General features: G+C 39.0%; 1 protein-coding gene across 4 annotated transcripts in view; it reads right to left on the bottom strand.

Moving 5' to 3' along the window:
* dock10 (dedicator of cytokinesis 10) overlaps positions 1 to 18,522 on the bottom strand; it is a 104,723-nt gene that overhangs the window by 49,644 nt on the left and 36,557 nt on the right. For 3 of the 4 annotated variants that reach the window (XM_041801300.1, XM_041801317.1, XM_041801291.1), the window contains exons 2-4: positions 10,825 to 10,944; positions 6,497 to 6,586; positions 5,537 to 5,619 (exon numbers count right to left, since the gene is read on the bottom strand). In XM_041801300.1, coding sequence (XP_041657234.1) covers positions 5,537 to 5,619; positions 6,497 to 6,586; positions 10,825 to 10,944 — 293 coding nt within the window. Of the gene's footprint in view, positions 1 to 5,536; positions 5,620 to 6,496; positions 6,587 to 10,824; positions 10,945 to 14,277; positions 14,513 to 18,522 lie in introns of those variants that run through there. The other variant, XM_041801309.1, reaches the window with a different exon arrangement.

An 18,522-nucleotide genomic window follows, 5' to 3' on the forward strand; every position in this document is an offset into this window, starting at 1 on the left:
AAGAAAATGATTTCAGGAATTTAATTAGGCCCCTCAGTGAACGTGGGTGGCTGACTCTGCTCCATCGTTCTCTGTCAGGAGTCAACAATAGGTAGCCCTCTTTCAATTTCACTCCACTGATTTCACAGTCTGGCTGTCTTTGTGTGAGAGCCACTGGGGTAAAATGCTTTTGTGTGTGTGCTGTGAGCTGCAGACAGCCAGGCTGCAGTCTCTGGAGGAAAACACTGGACCCACCCTGCTGCTAAAAGTCACAAAGTCATAAAAAGCTGCTTAAAAAATATTTTTAGGGGACTGTGCTTTTAAGATTTTTGTTGATAGCTGGCTGGCCACTGGCAGAGGAATGAAAATTGTGGCCTGAAGATAGGAAAATCATTCTACCCAGTCGCAATGGTGACAACGCATATAGTTTACTAAAATAATAGCTTTTCCCATTGTGTAGTCGATTCATGGATGCATCTTACAAACAAACCATAACACATGGTTGACTAGCTTGTGAGCTGAATAAATACTAACTAGCTTGTTAGCCGCTAGGTTGGAATCCAGCTAGCAGCCATGCACCATTCCCTTTCCGTATTTTCTAATCTATTTTTGTGGTCCTGTCTGATAACATTTACCATGCTAATTTTGGATCATACTCATTTAAAGTGGTAAAACTGTGTGAAAACTAAGATTGTAACAGAGCTTGGCAACCAACGCGACTGCACAATGCATTATTGGCATTATTTCGGTCAGAATCGCCATATTGGCAGGCCAACAGTTGTACTGCACTATCTAAATAACAGGCACTGTAAGCATTATTCTAGGGTTTCTAATAATGCTTTAAAGTAGTCTAACAGAGAGTGGTACATACAGAGACAAACTCTTTTCTAATGCAAAGAGACAATAAATAAAAAGACCAATATTATTTGAAATGTAGACCCAAATTTAGTGCCAAAAAAAGACTGGCTTTGTCACCTGAATTCCTTGCCTCCAGTTATTTAAAGAGGACATATTTTGCCCTTTAAAGACAAGTTTATATTGATCTCAGAGGTCCCCTAACCTGACACGCCAGATGGATGTGTGAAACACATCCATCTGGGAAAGCTTCAATAGGAAACATTGGAGAAAAGGCAGAGGCTTTGAAAAAAACTGGGAGTGTGACTGGATGAACGTTCTGTCTGTCACATCTCTACGGGCCAATCAGAGCAACAAAACATGTGACGTAGCTGCCATTGAGCTGCGTGTGCCCAGCTAATGAGGAATAACACGAAACATGGCAACTACAGACATGCGAGTACTCGATTTTTGTCGTTTTTGAAAAGAAAACAACACAGTGATGTTTTTTGTTCTTCTTTTAATGAAGAAATGTTGTCAAGTTCTGATAAAACTGGCGCTTTAGCAGCATCCATGCTAATCTCTTCCTTCATAACTGCACCAGCTCTTGCTGCTGCGTGTTTACGTTACGACTCTGCTGCGCCTGAAAGTACAGCCCCTTGTCGCTGATTGGTCCTGTCACTTTCTAACCAGGCCCAAATGGTTCAGATGGGAGCTTTGCAAGATGGATTTGCCAGTGAAAAACAAGGAAACGGGCATATCCATCTGCTTTGCAAGCTTAGAGGTCCCCAAAACATGCCTGTAAAGTTTATTCCTGAAAAAACACTCCAGTATAGGATTTTTCATGTCTAAAAACCCCACTGTTTCAGCCCTGCTCAGAACAAGCCATTTCTGTGTCTGTGGCTTTGAATTGTAATTAGCTGTCTGACTCCACCCCTGACCACACCCCTCTCAGGAAATGGATGCAGCACTCATAATATTACAAACACTTTTTTTCCAAAGTTTAGACTGGTATTCGAACCACCAATCTTGCACACTGCAGCCAGCAGGGTAACCCACTGAGCTATCCAGCATCTCAGCTGGTAGCTGAGAGGATCAGTAGAGGAGGGTGGAACTTTTCTCCAAGTCGGGGAGGGCCAACCAAACCTGGGGGCGGGTGCTTATGCCTCTGGGGAGGTCACTAGATGTACAATCTGAGAACAGCTTGTTTTAGCACACACTTTCTGAAAGGTAGAGAAAGAGAGGGGGAGAGGGAATGGATTTTTCTGGTACTTGAGGGGATTGTGGACAGGCCAGGGACACATACTTGTGTTAGAAAAGCCTCAAAAAGTGATTTTTGCATAATATATCCCCTTTAATATCTTCCTGGTATGTGGTCCAAGTGCTTACACTGCTGCTCAGTTCAGAAAGTTCAAATCTCTGGAAGCCCACGCACAGTTTACCAATGGTTGAGTACATGACCTGGATGTTTATAAAAGTTTGAACAGTATTTTCAGGTGAGCCCTGTGGAATTTAATACAGATGTCAACATGTTTTGCACCTCAAAAGCTTTTCTTGTTTGCAGTCTTCTTCTTTGTTTCCTACTTTTTGTTAGCTTGACAACCAAGCTTGTCAGCCACTGAAATGCAAGCTATCTTGCTAGCCATATACACACAAGCTAGCTGTTATGAAGCCTAGTTTTGTTATCTAAAAATGTTTTTTTAATCTTTTTTCCCTGTTCATTTGTCATTTCTTTTAACTTAGTTGCATTCCTGTACCCCCTAGCTCTTCCTTCCTTTGTTTATTCTGCCTGTATGATTGTGTGCCCCAGCCTTATTGTTTTCACCTGGGTGTGATTAGTCTCACCTGTCCCTGATTAGCTCTTTCACATAAAGTCTTTGTTTGTCCCTGTTTCTGTTTGTTTCTTTAACCACTTCTTCTTATGTGAATGTTTTCACTTGCATGGCTCTTCTTTTGTTTTCACCTGTTGCTAGACCTTGTTCTTTTTGCCTTTTTAAAGTCTTTACCCTGTTAGCCCTGGACTCTGGGCAGTACTCTCTTTGTTTTGTCCTTTTTGTTAGCACTGAATAAATCTCATAGTTGGGGTTTCATCCTTTGTTGCTTAAACAAACTAGTGAGCCAGCTTGTAAGCTGCAAACAAATCACTTTGCCGGTTTGCTGTATATGCACTAACTAGCTTGTGAGCACCATAACACCTAGTTAACCTAGTAAACAGCCCCCATTTCAGTAGAGTTTGTTTTTTTTCTGATTCTACAGATGAATAACATCTAAAGATTGTACAATTGTTCTTTTACTTATGTTTTAAGCTTTGAAGTTTCCTAGTTGTCAGTTCAGAGGTCATGTGAACCAACCCAAAGAATACAGTGAACACCCATGGGACCAAAGAGTGACATTCCTGCGGTTGAGAGCAGGAACTGCAGGGCTGCTCTGGGTCAGACTCACTGTGACTGACAAAACACAAGCTGACTGACTGACAGCCTGATTTAAATATATGACTGACTGAATAAATGGCTGCCTGATGTTGAGTGATATTTATGACAGTGACTGAGAAACTGTTGGGTGTATACATTTGTTTAAGTGAAATGTTCTCAGTTTTCATATCTTACATCTTTTTCGTCCAGTGCTGATCACCATCTTGTTTTTTTTAATGACCTCCCATCTAAGTGTGACAAATAGTGGTTACTCTGCCTGTCAGCAGCTACTTCTGGATCTGTATGTTCATGAGGATAAAAACACAGAACCTCTTACATCAGGTCAGTAAGTCAAACAAAGCTGAACTCTTACTTTTAACATAATCATATATTACAAACATACATAGCAAATAGAACAGCTGTGTATGTTTTAATATATGCAGATCAGTAAATTGACATTGAGAAATGTAAAAGATTGCCAAAAAAATTAATGGGAAACTTGTGTTGATATAATTTGAATATAGTGCCAATATTGGTACCAGTTCAGAGGTCTGGCTTATAACTGTTCTATTAGCACCTTTAAGGCATCATCTTCAACTAAAGTAAAATATGTGAAAACCCTGAGCGACCAGATCAAGAAATACTTAGGACATGGAAATTTGAGAAAATTGGGTTGAACAAACACATTTTAGTTATATGAATGCCAAATGACACAGAATTTATGGGAGAACATAATTTTACTCCTAAACAAAATAATCAGAACAAATTTGGTTCAGAGCCCTGCACTATAGTGGGTCAAATTACAGAAGGGGTGGATTTATCGACTCAACAGACTACATGGTGCAGACTGGCCCTTTCCACAGGTTGTAGGATTATCCTTAGAAAGTGGAAAACAAAAAATGTCATTCCATTTAGTGAGTGGCTGGCAGAAATAACCAAAATAGCTAACTACGAGCAATTAATTTTTAAATTGAACAACAGACAAGAGGTATTCTGGAAAATATGGGCCGTTTTATGAATACAGTACTCAGTGGCTGAGGAGAAGTGGATGTTCTTATATGTATAAATAGGTATGTAATGTATGTGAATGTAACTTAAGCCAAGATACCTTCGTGATAAAGGTTCCAAAGCCAAATGTGATATGAGATTATAATGAAAGTAAATGTGGAAGACAGCCACAGAATTTGGACCTTAATTATTTCTTCTACACCTGTTATTTCCAAATAACGAAATAAGCCTACAAGCAATGTTTTAAGTCCACTACAAAGTGTGCAACCTTTGTGTCATCTAAAAATTTAAATTGCACATTGCTGAACATTATTAAACACAGAGGGACATGTGCTGAACTGCCTGGAGTCTCTACCAGCTTCCTGTTGGGTGACTTCAAGACTACAGTTATTAACTGTGCCCTACCAAGAGGCAACCACTAGAAAATGCTGGTCTAGAAGAGCCAAAAACAGAACCTCCAATGGCAACTTAACACTGGTTCCAGAAGTCTATCTCCAGAGAGCCTCATGTTGACATGTCCAACTTCAAAGCATAAATCAATGTGATTTAATGCCGTATTTAGCCAATTAATACAGCTAAGTGTGTGGCTGGTTGTTCTAGCACATGGTCCAAGAAGTCTGTGCTCCAGTTTCTCCAGTGGGTGATATTATGATATTGTCTTATCTGTGTTAGCACTATTTAGCAGGTAGCAGAGTGTTCACTCAACTACCAGTCTTAGCATGTCTATTGTTTGTCATATTATTATTATTATTATTCATAATTTAATTATTTGTTCATTAATTGTTGTTAGTGTTTCCTTGTGAGGCAGAAAGTTGCTGAGGAAACCAGTTCTTTGAAGCATGTCTTCTTTGAAGCAAGTTTGTCACATTCCTCTGAATAAAAACCTTGGTAAGCTAGTACCACAATTAGAATATCAGTCTGCTGTAGGCAAATTCATTAAATCTCTTATTACCCTGCTAATGAAGTAGCCCAAAGCACAGACTGTTAAAGTTTAACAAGTTTCTCCAGTTGTACTTTCTCATGCAAATATGGACACTTCTGGCTACAAAAAACAAGGTAGACAACCAAAATCCCAAATTTGAGGTAAAAGGTTAGACAGTGTATCTGACCCAAAAGTGGCTTTGCACAGAAAACCAAAGGTCAGCCTTTCCTACTGATCTCTATGAAGCTAACTATCACTGGATTATAGCTTCATATAAAATCTACACAGAGGTAAAAGTGGAAAGCATGTTTCCACAAATGATAATTAAATATTCAGAAGCATACAGCACACAGAATAACAGAGTCATGCTAAACAGTATTACCTTGGAAGCAGGCGGTAGTCTCCAGCGTACTCATCGTACTTGAACTGGACCACATTCAGCTCCGAGTTGTAATACTTACAAGCCTGAAGGAAGGTAAAGAGATCAGGATTAAATATGAATTTTTCAAAATAATGGCCTCTCTTTCTCTAAAGTTGTACCTGGGGCAGCTTCAAAGTCTGCAGACAATAAAGAGAGCTACACCACCATGAGAAAGCAGTCAGACCTCCACTCTCCTGAGGCTTTGTTACTAATGTACTGGCTGGGATTCATCATCAGAATATTTAAATTATAAAAGCAGGGGAATTAAGACTCTTTCCCTAAGGGATGTGCAAATCAAGATATCTGAACTTCTTAATAGATCACTTGTCTGTCTTAGGGGTTGAAATGGATCTCTCTCGCTGTATCATTACCAGGAATTTTGCACATACAACTCACAAAGGCTCAAAGACAGTTTTACATTCTCTCCTCTGTTTTCTGAATACAGTTCAACTATTTTCTTAAAGCCACATGTTTAGAAAGATTTTGACCTTTTTTTACTAATGTCAGAAACAATAAAAAAGGCCAAACATGTCATCTAAAGAAAGAAAGACAGCAAATACACACGTGACCCACTGGTAGGTCTCCAGTGAGCTGTGACAGGACTGTCAGGGGGTTTTCCATCTACTTGGGTAACATTTCTCTACTCAGGCCTTGAGATGATGATGATGACAGTTTAATCTGAAATGAGCACTTACAGCATTTGCCTACTCAAAAACTCTAAGACAGGCGCACACATCTGGTTTATTTTGGAGGCATGATGAAAATGCTCCAGCGTTACCAGGATGTGCTGTACTAAGAGCAGCCTGAAGTGACACACCAAACCACCACCAACTGAAATCTTTTTTCCTTTAAACCACAGTGACTTCAGTTAGATCCTGCACACACACACACACACAACACACACACAGAGTTAAGACTCACCTGTCTGACCAGCAGACATTCAGTCTGTAGTTCTGCCCCATCTGGAACAGTTGACTTGAGAGTGCGACTCTCCTGAGGCACAGTGGATACCTGAAGGAAAAAGGGAAAGTGAATAGACCCTGAACATGATGGGAAATATACTCCAGTATATTTCAAATACTTTTAAGGGAGTCACTTAGTAACTAAACAGAGGGCTAGACAAAATGTGTGAGTTTCTAAATGGAATATCCCATTACTAAACCAGATAACTCAAGAAATATGAAACCATGACTTCTGAAAGCCCCCTTCTCTTTACAGGCATGAAGCAACAGATCAGCCGTTAAACCATTCATCTGAACACACATAGTACAGATTTATGTGGAAGAAAACCATGAATAAATGAGTTCAAAATATAGCACGGTCATGCTCAATACAGATCATACCAAAGGAGGATTTGAGTCACATGCTATCTGTAGAGTATAAAAACCCTCTATTCTCAACTACAAGTCACAAAAATAGACAAATATGAAACTGTCATTCATAAAGGGGAGAAAGTTTAGAAAAAAGTGTGTCCACCTCTTAAATCTATACCAGGGAGCTATGTTCTGAGGTAACCCTATTTTACTATTGCACTTCAAATTGTTGTTTTCCTCTAATTTGTCTCCTACATGTACAACAGAGGTCGGGCAAAGTCATTGTTCTGCAAGTCAGAAGTAAGTCTCAAATATCTGTGTCAGGTCCCAAGCAAAGACAGACAAGTTCTGAGTCAAGTCCAGCATCTAAAACTTTGAATTCAAGTCCGAAACAAGGAGCACAATATGAGCGGTTGCTTGTATTTCCCTTAATTTTCTCCCAACTTCAGCAGCATAGTTTCCAGGTTACTTTACTAATGAGCATGGTAGATTACTCAAGCTAGCTTTTATCAATGTTACCTAAAGCATATCAAGATACATAGTGCATATTCTTCATCAGTATGGATTGCCTTTCTACAAGGTTGACTCTCTGCTTTATTCTTGCCAGAGAAGACTCAGATTGCCGAGGATCTTCAGGATAACTACAGTTCTGTCATATCATAAAATACTTTCAAACACATTTTCAAAAGTGTTGTTTAACTACACATAGTGTGGACTAATATAGACAATTAAAAGTGTTACATTTAACTCTATATGAGTTTAATTAACACTTTCAAATGTGTGGTGTATTTCACTTTATTATATTTTACCTTATCTCTGACCTGGGCCTCTTCAAATCAAAACTTAAGACTTATTTATTCAGGATGGCTTTTAAATCCAAGTTTTAGCCTGTAATTATAAATGCTGTTATTTTCTATCTTTATGGATTTGTCTTGTGCTGTATTTTTAATGCCATTTGATGTTTTGTAAAGCACTTCGGTCACATATGGGATGTTGTAAAAGGCTATATAGTTTAAGCACATTTACATTTACATCTGTTGTCAAAAGCTGAAAAAAAAAAAAAAAACAGCTAGTTTCATGGTGTTGCAGGAAGCTTGGGCCTCCCTGCTCTGGCTCTTAGTGTTTACTTTTTTCTAAGAAGTACTTTTCAGCTTTTTAAAATGTAGTCAGGTAGAATACTTCCCCAAAAAACATACTGAAGTAAAAATGAAACTACTGATTTTAAAAAGTACTCAAAAAAGTACAAGTCCGCTACAAAACTACTAATGTAGTTAGTTACTTTCCAGCCCTGGCATTAAGACATGCTAGACTAGAGCAATGATATATAAACACTGTGCCTGATTAAAATAATCATTCTAGCATTGTAAAGCTAATAACATTTATGTTAATTCAGAGATATGCTTTTTTTATGAGCTAATGTAAGAAAACACTAAACTAATGATGACAGTGGCAAACAGTGCCTGCTTAACATAAACAAGACTGTGTTGCTTTTGTTACTATGTAGGCATTCAGATCTACTGAAACTATCATTACACTTATATGTATTTTTAAGTTTCATGGTTGGTCCCCTGTGTTTTTGGATTTTGTGTTTAGATTGTTTTATTGTGTTAGAGCAGCGGCTCAGTGTGTTTTTTCTCTCTCACTGCAGGCTTGGTTGGGGAGGAATGGAGCACTGCAGGCTGCAGCTAGTTAGGCATCACAGCTGCAGTCAATCTCTGGGTAATCAAGATCTCCTCTGTACCACTGCCTCAACTTCATGACTGGTAACTGGCTTTCTCAACTCTAAGTTGAGCTGTTCTTTACAGGTGAGCTTTTTCAGCGACATTGTGGAGTTTCGAGTATTTTTTTGTCTGTTTTCTTGCAGTGCCTTCTGTATGCTTCCAGTGATTCTGCCTGCCACCAGCCAGCTAACTCACCTTTGTTTGCACTATAATCTCCTGTAAACAAACTCCTTTCACCGACTTCCTTGGCTCGTACTCTGCTTCTAGGTCCTTGTCAGCAATTCCACACATTAATAAGCTTATTTAGAATGCTAGCACAGTAAGCACGGATGCACGGGTCATAACTGTGGTTATTACTGTGCCCTATATCTGCATGCTAGCATGTTAATGTATTAGTATACTGGCAGTATATCAATTCTGAGAAATCACTGAGTGTGTGCCCTCATTTTAAGGGACATTGAGAGTATAATTAAAAACAGACAAGAATTAAAAAGAAAAAAAAATACAGAACTAGAATGGCCGTCTGAGGCTGCAGACCCACGCCTAAGCAGCGCCACTGAGGAACTCACGCTCCCATTGATTACTATGGTGTTCAAAAATTTTCCCTGAAAGTTTGGTGAAGATCCGACTTCCTGTTCTCGAGTTATCTTATCTTATCTTATCTATAATGTGCTACATACAAACAAACAAACAAAGAAACGAACAAACAAAGATACGGAACCCTTTACATAACCCCCTGCCGATTTCATCGGCTTGGGTAATAAACAGTTGGGATTGCAAAATCAGCAGATTGCAATTGGATGCAATTGCATTCATGAGTACAGTAGCTTATAGTCATATTTTTATTGACAACTGTGATGAGTTTTAGTGTGCATTGCAAGGGATGATTTTACAATTTAAGTGTTTACTCCTGGCGCTTTGAGCATTATGCAATCACTTGATTGAGTCAGGTAATGGCTATCTGCCCAGTTTAATAAAGAGGTTATGTAGGAGGCATTTCCAGTGAGAGCTTTACAGATAAACAGAAGCAAGTGTCTCTCACACCTCATTCTTAACAAAGGATAACAAACTGTGTCATCCAGGAAGATTTTAAGATCAGACCTGTAGCTTAGATCTGCACAAATACAGTAAATCACAGTATATATTCTCTCTGATCCATGTGCAGGAAAGGGACACTCAGTCCTTAAAGTCTAAAAGTTAGATTCATTGGTTGTAGATGGCTTAGTGATTAGATTGCATGTACAGAGGCAAAAGTCCTACAAGTGAGAGGCTGGGTTCAAGCCTGACCTGCAGCTCCTGTCTCACATATTCCTCCCCACTCTCTTCCCAATTTGCTTCTTGATCTACTTTCCTATCAAAACAGGGTTTAAAAGCCAAACAATAAATCTTAACAAGTTAATAAAGTTGAATTCACATTCAAAGAGAAGTGCTGATATTTTTTCTTAACAGTGACTGTGCAAAATAGAAATGAAAACAAGTCGGCACTAAAGATCTTTGTGTGCAAACACAGACAGACTTTGATTTATACAACCCAATCAGCTGGCTGGAGCGCTGAGCTCATGAACCAACTGGCAATGAAGCAGATCTAGTAAATGCCTTTTGTGCATTAGCAATACTCTGCCAAGCCACTCTCACTTACAATTATGGAAATTGACTGTGGGCTGCAGAGACAAAGAAAATCAGAGGAGATTGTGTTGAGACCAGACAGAGCTGGAAACCAGCAGGATCATGCTTTAAAGCTTCAACTAAAGGGTTTACAAGCAAGCGTTTCTCTGTACCACAAGTATCTATTAGGTAATCTTAATGTGCAGTGGATCTGCATCTGTAGAGACGCATTAGCTCAGTAATGAAAGCAATAATAAACACAGAGAGCTGGAGAGAATAAATAGTTGACTGTAATGAAAGACCTAATGCTAAACATGCATGATTAAAGTGGGTAAGTGTGTCCTGCAGGAGTGGGGGAAACATTTTCCATGTTGCATTATAAACAACAATACATCACAGTCAAAGTAAACAACTGACAACTTCAGCTGTGTCCCATATAAATCATATTTTTTGAGCTCTGACTGTCAAGCTAAAGTCCCATAATGGAACAGAAAAATCACGTCTAACTTTCTACTGACAGTCTATATGGACCTTTCCTGCTTGTCATTTCCCCTCCATCTTTACTCTGACTGCATTAACCCCTGAACCATCAGCCCACAAACACACTTACCGAGAAATCATTGTCAGGGAACAGGAGCAGGTCTCTGAGAGGGTCTTCCTTCAGCTCATCTCCCAGTTCAGAGATGACAGTCTCATAGTCGAGAGGATCAATCAGCTTAGGCTTCTCCTGCTGCAAATGCGAACACAAAGACATCCAATCAGCATTTACTAGTTTGGTAAGATATCTCATACAGATATGCATTCACAGAAAAATTACTCATCAAAAGTCACTGGAAGTTACTGGAAGAGAAATTAAAGATTCCAAGTGAAAGACGTTTGCTAACTTGATGCTAACACCTAATGGAAATTGCCATTAACAAGCTAACAGATGAAGCATTGCTAAGTAACAAAATAGCCTATTTCCCTCGACATTACTGAGTTAAATAGATTAACTGGTCATACTAGGGGTCAACCAATATTAGTTTTCGGGGCTGATACGATACCAATTATGAGTACTGTAGTTCATGAGCCTGACAGCCAGTATTTGGAACCAAATTGCATTTACAAGTACAAAATGTACTTAACATGGCAAAAGTAAAATTGCACCATCCAAGAAAGAACAATTGACAATTTGGTCCAAGTTGTATCAAAACAGCAGAGCAGCATAACTGTAGAAAAACAGGGTGATGTCATACACTCACTGTGCCTGTGGCACAGGCTTAAGTCATGTGACGTCTAGCCAGTCAGACTGTGTTGTATACAGGACATGGCTAGCAAACAGATGTGCTACAGCCGCTGGCTGGTGGTCGAGCCATATTAAAACTGGATACTGGTTAAAAAACAGGAAAATTTTAACTCTAAAGAGATAGTCACATGAACCTTAATTTTTCTATAATCATAAATCAATAACTGAATATTTCAAAATCAGACTGCACAGCAGTGCAGGGGTTGCTGTTGTCACAGCAAGACTGTTCCTGGTTCGGTTCCTGGTAAGAGCCTTTCTGTGTGGAGTTTGTATGTTCCACGTGGGTTCTCTCTGTGGACTCTGGCTTCCTCACACAGACCAAAAACATGCTTGTTAGGTTAATTGGGAACTCTAAATTGGCTGTGGGTGTGAGAGTGCCTGGTTGTTTGTCTCCATATGTCAGCCCTGCAATTGGCTGGCGACCAGTCCAGGGTGTAACCTGGCTCTCACCCAATGACAGCTGGGATAGGCTCCAATCCCTGTGACCCCGAATGGGGTAAGTGGTGTAGATAACGGATAGATGGATATTTTAGAATCATTGCCCATCCCTAGTATTTAACAGCAATATGAAAAGAATCAGGACTATTAAATTAAAATTTCACAATATTAAAATAATAGCCAGTATTCTAAATTGGTTATGAGTACTAGGTGAGAGAAATCAAACATTTCAGGATTAGTAACATTGTCAAGAGAAGATTTTTTTATCATAAAAGATGATTCCAAGAAAATTATGACACATATGTTTTACATTCACTCCTTTACTCCAAAGTTAGCTCAGTAAAAAGTATTGTTTTTGCTATGCACAGTGTCAATAGGTTTCATACTGGCACAAATACTGAAAAATGTCAAAGAAAAGACACTTTTAAAAATCTAATTGATATTACAAACTACATAATATTTTAACAGCAACTATAAATCCTCAAGCAACAAGATTGCTGTTTTCATAAGTTTAAATAGTAGCCATGACAGAAACATTTTCTGTGTTTTGCCATGACATCATTAGGACCCAAAATAATCGGAGGAAGTGGCAGTACAGCTTCAGTGAGGCTGTGACACATCTCACAGAGCTAGATAGCTAGATAGTACTTTTATTTTGATGACATTTTAGATGCACAGTTTGAAACGGCTTCATTCTAACAGATATTCAGCTTAATAAAAGTTGATTTAGTGTTGGGGAAATGAAAACTTGAACAGGCAACAGCATAATGCTCAGCATTAACAAACACTTCAAAACCTCAGACACAGTTCACTTCTAAATGTGGACATCTGGTCGCTCAGTCTTCCATATTGCATTTAACACCTTTAGTGTTAAAACCACCAAAGAAGAACGTATGTAGCTGTGATGCAATGCAGACTAACAAACAATTATACACTAGCTTTATTGTTTCAGCTTTGTCTTTTATGTATGTTGAAGAATTAAGTCACTGATCAATGAGTCACACACAAAACACTATTTGAAGTATGTTAAGCGCAGAGTACAATGTAAAATGCTTCTGCCATTAACAGAGCAGTGACTACAGCAAAGCGAGAGCTGAAGCAGGCTGTGGTGAGGAAGTAATGATCTCTGGTTTTAGTTCACATGCACAGCAGAGTTTTTACCCACCACAGCTACACTAACAGACAAAACAGGCCTGCTGGCACACAACCAAGAGAGAAAACAGCAGAGAGGAGCACAAATGAAGGTGATCTGTGTGCTGGAGGAGGCCCTTGGTCTGTGAACTGCTGCTGACACTGTACACTCTTAAAAGAAAAGTGTTAGATTTACTTAAAAAATGCTTCAATTGTTAAGCAAAAGAATTATGCATTAAGTAGGTCCAACACTTTCTTTTTTTCTGTGTACAGTTCAAGTTCAGCAGCCAGAAGAAAGTCAGCATGGTTTGTACTCGCACAGACCCACAATTTAACACCCACAGTTGATCTAGACTTCCAAAACTTCAAGCAATATTTTGTACCAACACAAATACTGCTCAATTTACAAGCAGCTATAGAAATGATAAACTGGCAAACAATTACACATTTTGAAACACAGAATTCCTTTATTTTTGCCTGTTTCTATTACATGTAAGTTTAAAATCCAATATTTGACTATTGGTCGGACAAAATAAACATTTTTATAATGTCATCACTTGTAGGAAATTAAAATGCGCATTCAATATAACTATTTCTAATATTTTATTGACAACACACAATTAGTTGACAACAGAAACACTTGCTAGAAGGAGTCTTAGCACAAGCTCCTAAACCAAAGGGATTAAGAATTTTCCTTTCCAGAGAAAATTGAGGATATGAATGACACGAGATTAATACTGATTAATGAAAAGGTAGAGCAGGTGATCAGATCGAGCGTTCACTGTAACTCTGGTCTGACCCATGTGACGTCAGAGTCTGTGTTTCAGGAAAAAGTCTGGCTTTTTCACGAGCTGTCGCAGTTTGATACAACAGCGTGCCATTAGGTATGCTGGTGGGAAACACTGACATTAACACCCACAATTTGATCTCACAAAGCCTGGCTCAACAGTGTGGAACAAACAGATCTTTAAAACTGGAGGCAATGAAGCACAAACATGTCATAAGTAAAAAGGCCATGGGCTGCGGTCTATTATTACAACAGCTGTATATATCACAACTATGACTATGGATGGCAGCTTATAAACATGTGAAAGCCACTGATAGTGAAATACAGCCACATGACAGTCAATAAATAATTGTTTGGAGGGTAATGCAGCATAAATAATCTTGATGTTAGAGAGCTAGACAGAAAAAGATAAAAATACATACAATACTCAGCCGGTTGAAATCCGATCGCACTCGTTTGCTCTTTAGTCTCTTCCTGAAGGTGATTTTGCTCCTGAAGCTCATTTTAAGTCAAACTGATAAAGTCTGTGATGTATTTTAAGAAAAACAAAGCAAAAAAATCAAATATCTGTTGAAAAAAGATGTTAAGACTGAATTTAAAGTAATCGAAACAAATGGCACATCGCAGGCATGTGCTCTAACAGAAACAGAACTAACACTAAGTGGCTTTATGAGTGTGTGTCAGCGCACGTGGAAGTAGAGGAAGTTCATGTTTGATATCCAACACGCTTCAGTACAAACACCCAACCACGCACTCGCAAACAGACAGAAAACGCCCCAACCATTAGGTGCTCCTTTTTCAACCCACTGTGTTGTCAGTCTTTCGTACTTGACACCTAAACATGACAATAAAACACAGTTTTATCTTGACTAAACAAATATAAGCTAACGTCTCTCAGCCTATAAAAATGAGCACAAAGAAGGACAACTCACTTTCTGTCATGCACCCACATATTCTCAGCTTAATCTTCAGCTTAACCTTTATCTGCTTATGTCCAGTGCCATCAAAATAGTGAACCGGTTATCCACACATGCACACAAACACATTACTGCATGCACACCATCAGCTTCCTCTTGTAAGGCTTTAACCTCTCCACCTCCTCTCTCAATGATACAGTCTGTAACCCAGTTTACACAAGTTATTTTAAAGCAATAAGTACCAAAATGCATTTAACGATGCATGCTTCTATTGAACTGCATATATAAAATGACACACAATAACAGTTCTGAGTTTTTGTCTGTTTATGCAGATGCTCACTTCCCCACTGTTAACCTCACAGCAGAACAGAGATCTCTGTAAGAGGAAACAATGCCTGATGATGATACACATTGTTTAAAGTAATTTTAACAAATACATAAAGTCCCACCCATACTTCTTTAAAACACTGATGGATTGATGCAGGAATTCCCCACAAGGTGCTTATTACTCAATGAGTGCAGGCATCTAGCAGAAATTTGGTCAAGAAGACAATATTTACCATGCTGGGCCTGTTTTTTTTCCCGTTTCCCCTGATACCATTCAGCATATACCCCCTAGCAGTATTATTTCCTGTTGTCATCATCCAAAATCCCTGCAACACAGTCATTTTTTACATAACCTCAATGTTTTCATTTGAATCAAATTCATTCAAGCTGTTTTTATGTTTGACCACTTCTTTATCACTGCCCAGTCTTTGTAGTTTTATCATTTTCATCAATGTCTTAGCTTCGACAGATAAACAAATAACCCCGATCATGACGGCCATTGTAAAAAGAATGACATTAATAAAAATAAAAGAATCAAAATTTCTTGAATCTCCTGAGTCCTTGCTTCGAAGAGAGAGATATTCTCAGAGGCTGGCAGTCACCTGGTGCTACCAAATGGGCCAATCACAGCGCTTGTGTTCTCTGCAGCTTCAACACGTAGTTAAGGAGGAGGTACACGCCCGCTATGTGCTGAGGCCTCTGCGTATGGTTCAAGGCTATGCAGACCTACGGCATATGCTATGACGTGGAATGGAAACAGAGGTATAAATCAGACTTTACACGATTTGTTGTAATTTACATGGGGCTTAAGCTCAGATGACAAGGCTTTTAAGGAGCTTTTGAGATTAAGAAAGTTAAGGAAATCAATATCAAAACCAAATCTGAACTAACTAAATCTGAAAAAAACAAACTGTAAACAAGGACAATCTCTTGAACAAGACACAGGTATCTGTATAAATCTCAAGCCATTTTTCACCTGCGCACTATCCTTTGTAGTAGTGTGGTTTACAATATTTCATTTTCACATTTGTCAGTTAATGGAAGTTGATTTCAATCAATGTTGTCAGATTTGAGGTTGAAATGGGTTTCATAAGCATGGGAAAGTACATGGTAAAATCTAACTGTCAAGTGTTTAGTTTTGAGAAAGTATCCTGCTACTTGTAGACTTAATTATTCATCAATAATGACACTAGTAAGCTATGTTTCATAACTGTCCCTCTGATGTTCATGACAAGAGTGAAACAGAAACATGGCCCAATAAATCTTCTAAGTAATGCATTAATCTTAATCTGCTGAATTTTTTCCTAACCTCATAAGCATTAATGGGCCTTTGATGGTTTGTGCTGCTCTCCTTCAAGCTTATTTAATGTCACAGCAATAAGCAATAGCTCCTCCTTTTTCACTCTCTTCCTCCCTCCATCCTTCCTCTCTTTTGCTCCAGCTGCCTCATCTGGCCCCGTCCCCTCCTCATTTCATCAAACATCCTCACTCCTTTATTTCTTCATGCTTTGATTTCCTCTGTCTCTTCCCTGCTCCCTTGTTTTCAACCTATTAAACATCCCTTTTAACATCTCTCCTTCAGTCCCCCGCACTTCTGTTTTCTCTCCTCCTCCCTATTTGCAGTGTTGAGAGAGAGTGGGTGTTGATGTTGGTAAACTACAGCTGTGTGGAGGGCACAAATAGAGCTTGAAACTGGTGGCTCACAGCATGGCTCTTCTCCAGCAGAACTGTGATAAAAAAGGCGCAAGACAGTGGGAGATGAAGAAGGGTGCTCTGAATTAGTCAGAAGAAAAGGAAGGAGCACATACGTAAAACAAATAAGACAAGGATGAAGGGAAATGACAAGGTTCGGCTTTTTCCACAAGCTGGTTTGTGTCATTCTCAAGCACGGATTGAGTGGCTTGTCATCCTGTTCAGGGGATGATGTGAGGATAGTGTGACAAAAACAAAGAGAGTGGGAAGTGTGGAAGAAGAAAAGGACTGTGAAAGATTGATAGGGAGGAAAATGTAGAGAAAGGGGGAGAGAGGGGGATAGAGACAGCTGAGACAGCAGAGAGGAGAAGAAACTAGACAGAAGCCATCTGCTTCATATCATTAGAACAGTGCAGGGTCTTCAGAGAGACACGGTGGGACTAATGGGGAATCATACTTTGAAAAGAAGTCACTCTTCTCATGTAAACTAGCATTCTCCACTCTTAAAGGGTTCAATTTAAAGTGCTGAAAAAAGCAAGGAAACCTTATTTGTAACATCTTGTCTTCTTCCAGAGCAGACACAAGCAAACTGAAGTGTCGACTGTCAACCTCACGCATCTATTTCAGCATTCTGCTTTTTGATTGTGCAAACCATTCACAGCCCTTATTCAAGAGTGCAGGGAAAATAACTGGTTCATAGATCATGTTGAGAACCAATTAACAAGACAAAAGCATATTTTCAAATGCCACTCAAGAGATCTCCAGAGGTCAGGAGCAAAGAGGATTGACAGTTGCTGAGGAGAAAGTGGAAGATCTGCATTCTTCCCCTGACCACAGTGTCAGTGACGGGGTGACAGAAGGACAGACTGAGTGTCGACCTCAGCAGGAGAGATGGATGGAGATGGACAGTGTACTAAAGTGTCTGACAGCTAGGAGACAATGACTTATTGAGCGTTTGTTGGACCTTTACATGTCCTACAATGTGTCTTTCTCTGAGCTCTGTTCTGCCTGTAGTAGTTAATAAAAGCTGCAGATGTGAAAAAAGCCCATCACATTCACTCTCCTAGCGTATTGTGGATCACTTTCCAATAAAGATACTGCACCATTTTAAATTAAAATAAACTCTCTTTTGATCAAACGGTGTTGAGGAAGGGGCCATGGTAGCCTGGTGGTAATGTCCACGTGATGCATCTGTATTTTATGAAGCAGGTAGCACGGGTTCAAGTTCAACCAATCTCTCTTTCCCCAGTTTCTAACTCAATCTGCTGTCCATTCTCAATAAAAGCATAAAAATAAAACAAATCTGTGCTGAGGAATTGTAAACCAGTTTTCAAACATTGCTAATGATTAACCACATTTCAGAAAACCATGTTATCAGATTCACTGTGTACATTTTTCAAAGTATGTGAGGAAAAATGTTTAAAATTAATCACTGTCCAATTGTTAAAGGCTAATTGCTTGCAGATGGTAGTTTTTATTTTATTTATATTAGATTAGTGATCTTCATTGAACAATTCAAAACTTCACTTAAACTGACAATTTTACAAGGTGGTCAGTCTAAAAGCTAGTGTTTCATAGGCTTCAGTGATACCTTCAAAAATTCTTCAAGCCTGCATTTGACCTTTGGAGAAGGGTTTACTCATCACAATTTTAGGTTTTTAAAATTCTGATAATCATATTAGTAAGACTACCAATCCAACACCACTGCAACTTTCAATTCCCACTGTTATG

This window comes from Cheilinus undulatus, linkage group 2, assembly GCF_018320785.1.
Source record: "Cheilinus undulatus linkage group 2, ASM1832078v1, whole genome shotgun sequence".
In the NCBI taxonomy this organism is placed as follows: Eukaryota; Metazoa; Chordata; class Actinopteri; order Labriformes; family Labridae; genus Cheilinus; species Cheilinus undulatus.